A 13,047-nucleotide genomic window follows, 5' to 3' on the forward strand; every position below is an offset into this window, starting at 1 on the left:
CACTGCATGAGCATGGTGCTGCTGCTCTGTGAGTGCCGGGCTCGTGCACACACGTGTGAACACACACACACGCTCCCTAGAGACTTTCTCTCTTCCGCGTGCCCTCGTGGTTTGGAATTCGCGCCAGAAGCCCAGAGATCCGGCAGGGCGCGGGAATTGGGAGCGACCGAGTCCCGCAGCAGAGAGCGGGCCGGGAGGAACGCGAGGTAAGGCGCGCGTGGCGCCCTGGATACTCACCGGGACCTCTGCAGCTGCTCGAAGGCGCTGGTGCTGACCCCCTGGCCCGGCTGCTCCAGGGAACAGTAGTTCTGCGAGGTCTGCCTGGAGAAGGCGATCGGCAGGATTCCCTGAGTGAAAGAGTTGAGGCGGCCACGACTACCGCTCCCACTCCCGGGGGTCCCGGAGCCCAAGAAGGCGGCCGCCGGCACGTGCACGCTGGTAAAGGCATCGTCTTCCTCCAACTCCTCCTGCCCGGCGCCCCCGGGCCCGTCGGGCAGCTGCGGCTGAACGCAGGCGGCGAGAGGCGCGGGCCGGGGCGGCTGCAATTGCTCCCCCGATGCCCGGCCCGCGCCCAGGGGGCTCGCGAACCCTCGGGCCGCCCCAGGGCCGAGCACGGTCGCGTGGCCGCCGGGGACCAGGGGCGGCAGCGGCAAGGGCGGCGGATGGCAGGGGCCCGATCCAGCTGCCAACGCCGCCGCCGTGCCCGCCGCGGCGAGCGCGCCGCAACCGCCCCGCTCGGCGGCGGCGAGCAGGCTGAGCCGCGTCCTCGCGCCGCAGGCGCTGCCTGCGCCCGGCTTGGCCGCACCGCTCTCCTCGCCGCCGGCCCACTCCTCGTCCTGCAGCGGCGGCCGTCCGTCCAGCGAGATGTTGGTGAGGAAGGAGAGGGCAGCCTGGCGGCGCCGCGGGTCCATGCGCGTCTTCCTGGGGGGCTCGGGCGGCGGCAGCGGTGGCTGCGGCGGCGGCTGGGCCGGCGCGGCGGCCGCGGGCTGAGGCTGCTGCTGTGGCGGCTGCTGCAATCTTCTGGTGCCCGCGGCGACGGTGCCGGCGCTGCTGCTGCTGCTGCGGACGGCCTTGCCGGCGGTGGCGGCCGTGGTGGCGGCAGTCGCCGCCATTGTGTCCGTCTGCGGCGATATTTCCGCGATGCCCCGAGAAGCGAGCGGCGCCCGAGTACTAAGCGGCGGGCGCGAGCGCCGGTGACCCGGGCTGGGCAGGGCGCGGGGCGCGGGCGGCGTGCGCGGCGGCCCGGCCCCCCAGCGGGCGGGCCATGCTTGCCCCTCGGTGCTCGGGCGGGGGGCGCTGCCGCTCCGGCCCACGCGCGCGGCTCGCTGGCTCGCTGGCCGTCTGCCCGCCCGCCAGCAGCCTGGGGGTTCGGTCCCGGGCCCTCTCAGACCCCGCGGTCTCCGACTCTCGGGCCCCGGTGTCCGTATTTATAGGTGCGCGCGCCCCGCGCTCGCGCTCCGAAGCGCTCTTTGCAAAAACACTGTATCACGTGTGGGGAATGAAACCTGGGAGGAAAACAAAGCCGCAGGCGGCAGCCGCGGAGGCCGGCGGCCGGAGGCGGGGGGCCGGAGGAGGAGGAAGAGGGGGAGGAAGGGAAAGCCAAGCGGGTGGCGGGGCGAGGGACCGGCCGGGCGGTCCAGGTAGTCCGAGCCGACTGCGGGGAGAGTTGGTGGCTCCCAGGGCGCGCGCCCAGGTGAGGGAGGTAGCACGTTTCCTCGTAGCGCTTGGACTGGGAATTGGGGCGCGAGCAGAACCCCATGAGTCACGGCGTGAAAATGTGGTCCCGGGAGAGTTGTGGGTCTGCGGGACAATTAATTGGAGCGACGCGGAGATTTGGCCCGCGAGCTTGTTAACTGGATCCCGCGCTGCTGTTGGGCCCGGAGAAATACATCCTTATTAATAGTTACACACCCCTTATGTGGACAGTCCCACCATAAAGCTGTCGCTAACCGTTGAGTTTGTGTCTCATTCATTCGCAGACTGAGGATGCAGCCCCTGATTTAAATGCATACCCGAGGGTGCGTAAGAACCCAGGAGCGAACATCAAACGTGTGGCCAGACTAATTGACACATCTCCATTTGATGGTGCTGTCACTTTTCATCTCTTTCTTAGCAAAGGCCAACATAAATTTTTACTTCGACCCAGAAACGTGCTCCGTTTTCCATGAAGAACAAGGTAAGCTAAGATGGCCTCACAACCTTTTCCCCTTGTCACCTTGCAAATTTTTGTGGGTTATGATCTCTTTTCCTCCCATATAAACTGGGAACAAAATGCACAGCTACTTTCTGTCATTTATTTCATAAACATCCGTCTGGCACCTGCAATGTCTTATGTAAAGATGAGTACCTGTCCAAGCTGCAGCTCTGGATCTGCGAGGGGTGGCAGAATTCTGTACCCCAACCTCACGCCCAACAAACGCCTGTCCTGGGGGGGTTGGAGTGGGGGGTGGTTACCATGAGCCATCCGAAAACGCCTGCAGATTTCCCAGTGCGGTTCAGGTGACTTACCAAGTGCAGTAGGAACAATTGTCACACTGACTTGAGTTCTGTGACATCTAAGAAACCCTCTACACTTTCCTGAGGGAGAAGAAATGTGTTTAAGATCAAGGGATTAATTTAATTAAAGGTTTAAATTTAGCCTTGGAGCTAATGGGTAACTGTACATTGAAATTCCACTCCATTTCAAGTTCAAGAAAGTAAATTGAGTAATGTAGAGCAAATACACCCTTCCAGAGACATGCAGCCAGCCTGGAGGATGAGATATGGGTGAGTTCGGGTTACAGTGGTTTAGGACAAACATGGCACATGGCCCTTTACATGAACAATTGTTCATTTTTTATGTTATGCCATTTTTAGGCCTTTTGAGAAAGTGGAACCCAGTGTCTATATTTAGAGCAGCCTTACTGCAGCTAAGCGACCAGTGCTGTGTAATTTCATTAGGATTTTAATTACTCTCTTCAACTAACAACTTGAAACTTCCAAGTTACTTTATTACAACTAACTTAATTTACTTGACCACTGGTCTGGTTGTGCTGACAGGCAGTGTTTAAAAAAAACACCAACTCTGCACATGTAAAAGAAAAAACTATTTTTATCAAAAAAGTGATACATGTTTATTGCAGAACATTTAAAGAATAAGGTAAGCAAAGAGAAGTAGGAAAAATATAAAGCTTCACTAACAATCGCATCTCCTATGGAAATTTTGATTTCTGTCCTGTGTATATTTTTAAACAAAAGTTAAAGGGGGCTGTTTGTGTCTTGCGATCTTTGCTTGCTGTGTTGCAATCATCCTTCCTTTTAGAATATTCTTCTATAGCATCATTTTAATGACTGCATGGTGTCCAGTTTGATGGAGAAACTATAATTATTAAGCCTGTGCCCTACATTGAACATTTAGGTTGTTTCCTCTTATGCTGTTATAAAGAGTGATGATGACATCCTTTGTTTTGCTAAATCTTGCTACCATCCAATATTATTTTCTTAGGTTAAATGGATTTGGGGGCAAAGGACATACCGTATTTTTAAGGCTTTCTATCCAGAAAAGTTGTTCCAGTTGGTTTCCTCACTCTTGCCAGCGTTGGGTATTAAAATTTTTTCATCAATATTTATTTCTTTGCCCATTTAAGCTATTGTAAGGGTCAAATATGCAAACTAATTTCAAATATTTATTAAAACATCAAACAAGAATTAATATCGATTTAACCTCCAAACCGCTCCTGTGATCTTCTTACGGGGATCAGGAGAGATACAATTTACAGTTCACCTACTATGTTCTAGCCACAGAAGATTTCTAATCCTGATGACTACTCTGCAGTGCTGGGGGGAGGGGAGATTATCATCATTAGTTTACAGATGAGGCTCAGAAAAATAAAATGATTTGCCCAAGGTCGCTAGCTCTTAAAGTGGCTGGGCTAGGGGCTTCCCTGGTGGTGCAGTGGTTAAGAAGCCACCTGCCAATGCAGGGGACACGGGTGCGAGCCCTGGTCCGGGAAGATCCCACATGCCGCGGTGCAACTAAGCCGGTGCGCCACAACTACTGAGCCTGCGCTCTAGAACCCGTGAGCCCTGACTACTGAGCCTGCAGGCTTAGAACTGGTGCTCCACAACAAGAGAAGCCACCACAGTGAGAAGCCTGCGCACCGCAACGAAGAGTAGCCCCCCCCGCCGCAACTAGAGAAAACCCACACACAGCAACGAAGACCCAACGCAGCCAAAAATAAATAAATAAATAAATTTATATTAAAAAAAAATAGTGGCTGGGCCGGTATGCAAATATTACTCCAAGACCCATACATATTCTTGCGCCCTCTGCTGGTGAGGATGTTTTATGGGGGGCTGTCTCCACATTTAATCTCATATTCATAATTAAGAGTCAACTATAATGGAAGTGAAACAAGCTTTGGAGGAAGGGGATCTGGGTTTCAAGAGTAAGTTTCTTAACCTCTCCAAGCCAGTTTCGTCTGGGTTATTCTGAGGTACAAATGAGGTTGCTTGAGAAGCATTTTATAAACTTTAAAGTACTTTTTATAATGTTTGTTACTATACCATCCTAATCTACTTACTCCCTGAATTTTTCCAAATTCACTTATTTTTCACCTATTTATACATGGATCAAGTATTACTGAGCAACTTCTATGTGCACAGCACCATCTTGCTACAAAACGGATAAAAAGAAGTGTAACCTTTAGCCCTTGTGCCCTTGACACTGATAGTAGTGAAAACCAAAAGCTCAGGACACATTTCAGTAAAATGGTAAGGCAGACTCTGATTAAGTGATCAAGGGAGCAATCTGACTGGGACGCTCTATACATATTATCATAGTGTGAAAAAGGAGCTTTTCATTTGAGGGGAGGCCTCAAGCAAGAGCCAGGATTTAAGCTGACCTGGGAAATGAAGGAAGGAAGAAGTTCAGTTCGTGAAGAGGAAATTCTGCAAATTCCTCATGGATTGCAAGCTTAGAAGTATAATTCTTACTAAACCAGTTGCCAAGGTTTGATTTTTTTCCATTTCTTTTCATATTGCTCCATTCCAAGCACCCATTCTGAAAACTGTAATTGCATGCACAAACTGTTTTGACTGACATACATGGGAGTCAATTAAAAAAAGAAAAAAGAACCTGCAAGTAATCACTGATCCTTTAAAAAAAATAATTCCGCAGACCAAGAAGTCTGAAAATTAGCTTAGAGAAAACAGTGGATATCAGTCATATCAGAAGCCATCTGACATAAGTGGCAATAACAAGGGGTTCTGATGCCAGCTTAGGCCCTTACAAGCTTATGACCTCTGGGGCCTCCTGCTTGGGAAAATTACAAAATTTTTGCGTTTGTTGCCTCGTCTGTAAAGGTAGGTTTAGTGTAATATTTTACCTTGCAGAGTTGTGAGGATTAGTGTGACAGCATGATGATGTAACTAGCAGAGTATCTTTAGGTAGCTATTATTAGAAAAATGCAAAATATAGAAGGTGCTCCTAACAAAGGCCAGGATGTTTTCGGTTCTAGGTTTTTGTAGTTTTCACTACTGTCAGGCAGGTAGGGCCATGAGAAGCTTCAGATGTCAGCTCCAGTTCAGAACAGATTATTGTATTGCATGTTCCCTAAAAGTGCAGGCTGTTGCCTGCTTTTTATAGGCATAAAATATAGGCATAGTGCCGATGAGAAACCTGCTACTTTCCTTAATCAAATGAAAGTAAGATTTTCCAAGACTAGAAATGGAGAATATCCAAGAGACAGTCGTTAACACCCCAGCTGTTCTCCCTGAAATTCACCTTCCCGTCGGGACTCTTAATCATCATTTCTGTTATCCTGGGAGAAGGGGAGGGAAATCGATGGGGGGGGGGATATTGTTTCCCCCTTTACAGTTTGGCATAGATACCTTAATTTCCTTACTTAATTCTCCAGGACATCTGAGACTCGATACAACATTTAAATGTGACTTGACTAGAAGCTCAGGGATATTTAACGAAGAAATAAACTCAATGAGTAAGACAGCCACATAGAGCAACTTACAGAATATGACTTCCTTAGAGTCCTCATCTCAATATTTCCTAAATGCTAATCCCATGCTAGGTTCTGGCTTATGTTCTGTGAGTAGCAATGATCCTACCCTCAAGCTAATGGCAGAAAAAGGCATGGAAATATTTTCACCAAAATATATCAGGTATTTTTAAAAGAGAGGGAGAGAGCTATATGCACAGGGGTCAACCAACCCCTGGCATACCTCCTATAGTAGGGGCTATTTCAACTTTTGCCCCCCAGCACCAGCCATCTAGGACACTCTCCTCTCCCTACGCAGGAGAAGGTGCCCAGAGGAAATGGCATTCCTGCTACTAGCCATGATCCCATCCTCCAAGTCTCCTTTTCCTGTCTGAGGACCTGCCCATCCCTCAGTAACTGGCACCAGCAGCCCCTGACATTGTTAAGTCATCCGCCCAAACAGGATCATTCTGTCTCCAGACCCCTCACACTACGTGGAGGAAAGAGGAAGAAGGACGTTTGGCCGCAGTACCTGCCTAGCATAATGGAGGGCCTTCAGACTTTTATAACTTGTATGAGAAGCTGAGAAAAGTAGGCAATAGAAGATGTCCATTGGACTGTATGAACAGTCACGTAAGTGTGTGTTACTAATTTTTCAAGGACAACAGCTCAGGGCAAGAATAGATTTCGATAGCTGTCAGTCTGGGGAGGCAAGTGCCAGTAACCCTTCGTCACTGTCACAGTGTCTTTAGTGTGTAGATCCCCACAACAGTGGTGCAAATGCATTTACTCTTCTGATCCACCAAGATTCTCCCTGGGATGCAGCCCAGCCAATTGGGAAGGAGGAGGGATAGCCATTCATAATAAGTGGCCCATTCCACTAGCCCTCCGCCAGAGGGGTGCAGCCAGTGGGCCCACGTTCGGGTTTTCAGATTCCGAGCTCTCCCACTAACCTGTGACTGTTGGGCCTCGCCTTCTTCATCTCAAGGCTGGAGCAAATCCTGTCCATCTCGCATGGTTACTGTGCAGAGGAGAACCAAGGCATGTGTAGAACACCTCCCACTGTCTAACACATAGTGGGTGCTCGTGAATGGTGGCTGATGCTAGTATACAAGGGACCCCAGAGAAGCACGCCAGACTGGTGAGCAGGGGATGTCCCGTTCCACTGCCCAAGGCGTTAACTGCCCTGGAAGAAACGTGGCGTCAAAACTGTGTTAAGAAAAATACATTTCAGGGCTTCCCTGGTGGAGCAATGGTTAAGAATCCGCCTACCAATGCAGGGGACATGGGTTCGAGCCCTGGTCCGGGAAGATCCCACATGCCGCAGAGCAACTAAGCCCGTGTGCCACAACTACTGAAGCCCGCATGCCTAGAGCCTGTGCTCCTCAACAAGAGAAGCCACCGCAAGGAGAAGTCTGCGCACCGCAACGAGGAGTAGCCCCTGCTCACCGCAGCTAGAGAAAGCCCGCGAGCAGCAATGAAGACCCAACGCAACCAAAATCAAATAAATAAATTTATAATAAGTAAATAAATATACTGTGTTTTAAAAAAAAGAATACATTTCAGATGCTACCCTGAGATGGCCTCAGTCTTCCAAAAGGGGATTGTTCATGCCCATAATGCCACCCAAAATCCAATTGCAGAATTTTTAGGATATTGGCATTTTAAAGAAAAATCAATGAATTTTCTTCATTGTGTTACTTTTATACTTCAATTGTAGCAAACTCTTGATTTTCTCTGAAATTAACCTGGTTTTATTTCTTGAAATTATACTGATACGCATGAATAAGCATCTCACGTACAAAGAAGAAAGCACTTCTTATGTAATTATGTAATTTCCTGAACATGCAAATTACATATGGCGCCGGCTTCCAGATGAAAGCTCCTCTAGACTGTGCACAAATCGACAGGCCTAGAAGGCTCTATGTCTCCCAGTATAAAAATGTTATTTTATAGTGTTTACGTTTGTTAGGTCACTCTCACACCAGAGTGGGATGAATGTGGCCAGATTCTGGGGGAAACATCACCACTTTGCCTGCCACTGGGAAGTTTAGCTGAGCTAATTAGTGGTCTGTGGTAACCTTCACTGATAGATGGGCAAACCACATGAAGAGACAGCCCAGAGAAACTGAAATGCAAATGCCTACCAATCACTTGAATAAAAGGATAAATAAGAGTGATGGACACTCTTATATTGCTGGTGTAGACTGGAACAACTTTTCTGGAAAGTCATTTGGCAAATGTATCAAGAGCCTTAAAAAGTTCACGCCTGAGGGCTTTCCTGGTGGCGCGGTGGTTGGGAGTCCGCCTGCCAATGCAGGGGGCGCGGGTTCGGGCCCCGGTCCGGGAAGATCTCATATGCCGCGGAGCGGCTGGCCCGTGAGCCATGGCCGCTGAGCCTGCGCGTCCGGAGCCTGTGCTCCGCAGCGGGAGAGGCCACAACGGTGAGAGGCCCGCGTACCGCAAAAAAAAAAAGTTCACGCCTTAGAGCGTGGGCTTGGGAGTCACACCGGCCGGGTTAAATTTTGGTCACACTCTCATGGTTTTGAGCACATTGAGCACGTTACCCTTTGTGCTTCAGTTTTCTCATCTGTGAAATGGGAATGATAATCTACCTTTTGTAGCATTACTGTGAGGATTCAGTGCAGTAACATTGCAGTTAATGCTTGGTACGTGGCAAACACTCATGAAATGTAGTTACTGCAGTCATCCTAAGGAGCTATTGAGGAACAAGGTCAAACACTTATGCGCAAAAATATTCATCGTAGCATTGTTTAAAATAAAGGAAAGTTGAAAAAAGAAACCCTGAATGTGGAGCAATGGAAAAACTAAGTAAATTATGGTTTACTCAAACAATGGGATATTGTGCTTCTATTTTAAAAAAAATTATGTTTACCAAGCTTTCTTAATGACATGAACAATGTGTTTTGAAACAATGCTAACCGAATAAAATAGAGTAGAAACTAGATAGGTCACAATGTCTCAACTTTGTGAAAAAACTGAATGGAATTGTTGTTTTAAATTCTAATATGTGCCTCAAGCGTACATGTGGCCAGAGGGTTAAGTCACTGGCTGGGATAGTAGGATTATGGGGATTTTTATTTGCTTCTTTTTGTTTATGCAAGTAGAAATAAGTGTGTGGTGGTCATTATAGAAACCGCTTCCCAATGAATACTTTTTAAAATATTTTTTAAATACATAGAAATAAAGCTTGGAAGAAACTATGTCCAAATGTCAAATGGTGGAATTATTGGGGAACATTTTTCAATTTCTTTAGGGATATTAGGAAGCAACTAGCTTTCTCTGCCCCCGATGAGTAGGAGGTGGTTAGGCAGAGAGAAGGAGATGCCTTTAGTAAGGAAATCAAGTATGAATGAAGGTGCAAAGACAGGATAAGAAAGGAAAGGACTTTTTGGAAGTGGCTGGCAATGACTAGACGTCCCAGAACAGCTACATTAAAAGGACTGTAGCAGTGAATAATGGGAAATAACACCAAAAAAACAGTATGTAGGGCCAGAACCATGAGGAGCCCTGAATCTGAAGGAAAGAATTTGAACCTATGGGCACTAGAGAGCCATAGGTGATTTTTATTTTTTAATTTTTTTAAAGTTTCATCTGGTTTGTTTGTTTGTTTTTGGCTGCTCAACTCAGCATGTGGTATCTCAGTTCCCAGACCAGAGATCAAACCCGTGCCCCCTGCAGTGGAAGCGTGGAGTCTTAACCACTGGACTGCCGGGGAAGTCCCCATAGATGATTTTTCAACAATAAGTGACACATGTGTCGAAAGCCAAACTGAAGGAGTATTAATTTGGCAAAGGTGCACATGGGGTTGAACAGAGAGTCTTAAGATCGGAGAGGGCTTTTTCTTCATTCTTCCATTTATGTATTTATTCATTCAGCGTGCATTGAGCTCCTGCTTTATGCCACGCTCTCTGCAAGCCACCCAGTAAGGCAAGATCCCAGGCCTCAAAGAGTTAACAGTCTGCTGTGAAAATTGGAGAAAGAGAGCAAAGGACACAAGGGTCGGTTCCCTTTTATGAGCAAGCCCTGAAATGGTCATTTCTACCTTCTAGTTTGAATTCTCACCAAAGCCCCGCTATTTATCCTATGTGACCTATGAAGAAACAGAGGCTCAAAAAAGTTAAGCATGGGGTTGTGCTTCTGGTCACACAACTAATCCCTGGATAATTCCTTCCGTAACATCTTAGGGTAGAGGTCAGTGTCACAGGGAGAGGCCAAATCCTAGGTGGTCAGAGAGGCCCCACAGTGAAGGTGATATTTGAACTTGGACTCTAGTGCACATGTGAGATAGGGCATTTCAGGCCATGCACAGGCATGGGGTCAGTAATGTTAGGACTCCATTACAACCATTTGGGCCCGAGGCGGTAACACTTGGAATTGGCAGTGAGAATGGAAAAGAATGGTCAAGGGCATGAGGCACTGAGGAGAAACTGGCTTCCAGATTTCCAACCTGGGGGGCAGCTGTAATTCCTGAAAGAACCAACAGTATCCGGGGGAGGGGAGAACAGATGAGAGGGTCAGACGCTGGCTACGTTCTGGCATGAGTTCCTGGTCTACACCTTCACACAGGGGTCCAGGGGAAAGTAAGGAGTAAGAAGGTCTCATTTTTCTAAATAACACCTTTATCAGGTGGAAAGAGAAGTAGGCTTTGTGTTTGTACTGTCACAACCCTCCAGTCTGGTTACAGATGGGCTCACATGGTGGATGGCTGAGGACTCTGGTCTCTGGAGCCCCTACACTGGCCATAACTACACATTCCATTTGCCCTCTGAGACACAATTCAGAGCTGACACAGCATCCTGGCCCCCTTTTGTGATGTACGCGAGAGAAGCTGTTGGAAACAAACCATTCCAGGACGGGGCTCATTTCAGCCATTTTCTAGGATCCTTTTGATGGTAGGTGACAGAAACCCAGGTGAAAGCAGCTTAAGGAGAATTTATCTAGGATATAGGAAAGTCTCAAGGAACACAGAAACAGGAATAGAGCTGGAGCCCGCGTACACAGAGAACCGTGGATGTGGGCCTGCCTTTTCTTGCCCCCTAACCTTCTCTGGTGCCTGGTTCAGACTCCATCATCTCCCTCCGCAGATTCTGTTCCTCTAGTCCACTGGGCAAGAAATGTGGCCTCTGACAGTTTACAACCTTTATAACCTACAGAGCCTGGACCCTCCGGGTTTCCATTTCAAATTTACAAAGAGAGACTGAAAGCACAGCTTGTGTGGAGCTGGCCTTGGACTTCTCAACTAACAGGCATTCACTCCCAGAGGCAGATGGATGGTGTGTGGGTCGTAACATCTCTAGGTCTAATTTCCTTGCTTGGGAAATGGAGATACACTCTCTACCTTGGAGGTTACTACTGTGAAGAGTAGAGGATAAAAAGACATTGGTGATATTCAGACTTCCCACCAAGTGCTCCTAAAGGCAAAAAAAGAGGAGACTGGGACTACCCTGGCGGTCCAGTGGGGAAGACTCCACGCTTCCACTGCAGGGGGTGCGGGTTTGATCCCTGGTGGGGGAACTGAGAGCCCACATGCCGCGCGGTGCAGCCAAAAAATAAAAAATAATAATAAATAAATAAATAAAAAGGATACTGACAGCCTGAGGGGTCCCTTGGTGAAGCTGGAAGCAGGACATTGATTTGAGGTCTTGTTTTTAGCATAAAAATGTGTTGGCTATGGGAATTTAGCATATGATAAAACTGATATCTCAAATTAGTAAAGATAAATTATTTAGTCAGTGATGTCGGGATTGACTGGGTTGCCAGCTGGGGAAAAAAAAGATCCCTCACAGTCTACAGCAGATTAAATTCCCGATGGAAGAAAGATTTAAATGCAAAAAATGAAATCGTAAAAGTAGTTAGGAAAAGTGCGAAAGACCTTAGCAAAAGAACTCAGAACATGTCCTCATGGTCTGCCTCGTTCAACACTGCAACTCCATCCCCTAAAGCAGCGCTTGGTACAGAGACAGGACTTAATAAACTTTTCATGGAAAGAATTAATGAGAGAACATTTCTTTTTTTTTTTTTTTGCGGTACGCGGGCCTCTCACTGTTGTGGCCTCTCCCGTTGCGGAGCACAGGCTCTGGACGCGCAGGCTTAGCGGCCATGGCTCACGGGCCCAGCTGCTCCGCGGCATGTGGGATCTTCCCGGACCGGGGCACGAACCCGTGCCCCCTGCATCGGCAGACGGACTCTCAACCACTGTGCCACCAGGGAAGCCCGAGAGAATATTTCTTAAATCACCTCAGATAGGGGAGAAGCTTTTCTAAAGATGATCTAAAACCCAGGAGCTATAAAAGCAAAGGTAAATTTAGCTACCATATATATGTATAAAACAAATGAGGCGAGGGGGTAGTGGAGGGAACCAAACTAATCAAAAGACAAACATACTGGAGGGAAATATTTGCAATTCACATAGCAAAAGGGACCCTTCCTTAATATTTAAAGAAATTCTAAATGTTGATAAGAAAAAAAAGCCAACAATCTAGTAGAAACATGGAGAAATGATATGAAGAAACAGTTCCCAGAAGAAGAAATACAAATGGGTCTTGAACATTAAAAAAAAAAAAAAAAAGAAAAGAAAAGAAAGATACTCAACCCCCTTCATAATTTAATAAAAGCAAATAAAAACTCTAATGAGATACAAGTCTTCACCCATCAGACTGGCTAAGGTCAGAAAGTTTAAGAACACTGTGTTGTCTGTTGTGCATTGGCTAAAGGATCAGGAAACAGATACTCTGATGTAGTGTAGATTGGGAGCACTCTTCAGAGGACAAGTGGACGGTGCAATATGCCCTGTGACCTACTTCCAGGAATCTCTCCTACAGATATACTAACACATGTACAAATGAAGAATATTCAGGGTTATATTTGTTGTAGTGTTGTTTGCAGTAGGAAAACACTGGAAATAATCATCACAGGGCTGGTGAACAAATTCTGGTACATCCATACAATGAAAAACTGTGCAGCTGTTGAAAGAATGAAATAAGTCTCTATGATTTATGAAAAGGTCTCCAAGATGTAGTGTTATCTGAAAACAGCAAGATGCAGGGCAGTG

At 47.5% G+C, this 13,047-nt stretch overlaps 1 protein-coding gene and 1 long non-coding RNA gene across 2 annotated transcripts in view; one reads left to right on the forward strand and one right to left on the reverse strand.

The window, feature by feature from the left end:
• Nucleotides 1-1,112, reverse strand: part of CABLES1 (Cdk5 and Abl enzyme substrate 1) — a 107,427-nt gene extending 106,315 nt beyond the window's left edge. Inside the window, exon 1 of the mRNA XM_060121777.1 lies at nucleotides 238-1,112. Coding sequence (XP_059977760.1) covers nucleotides 238-1,112 — 875 coding nt within the window. The remainder of the gene's footprint in view (nucleotides 1-237) is intronic.
• LOC132504413 (uncharacterized) overlaps nucleotides 783-13,047 on the forward strand; it is a 93,044-nt gene continuing 80,779 nt past the window's right edge. The window contains exons 1-2 of the long non-coding RNA XR_009534876.1: nucleotides 783-870; nucleotides 1,980-2,176. This is a non-coding gene — a long non-coding RNA (uncharacterized LOC132504413). The remainder of the gene's footprint in view (nucleotides 871-1,979; nucleotides 2,177-13,047) is intronic.

The sequence above is a fragment of the Lagenorhynchus albirostris genome, chromosome 14 (genome assembly GCF_949774975.1).
Source record: "Lagenorhynchus albirostris chromosome 14, mLagAlb1.1, whole genome shotgun sequence".
Lineage (NCBI taxonomy): Eukaryota > Metazoa > Chordata > Mammalia > Artiodactyla > Delphinidae > Lagenorhynchus > Lagenorhynchus albirostris.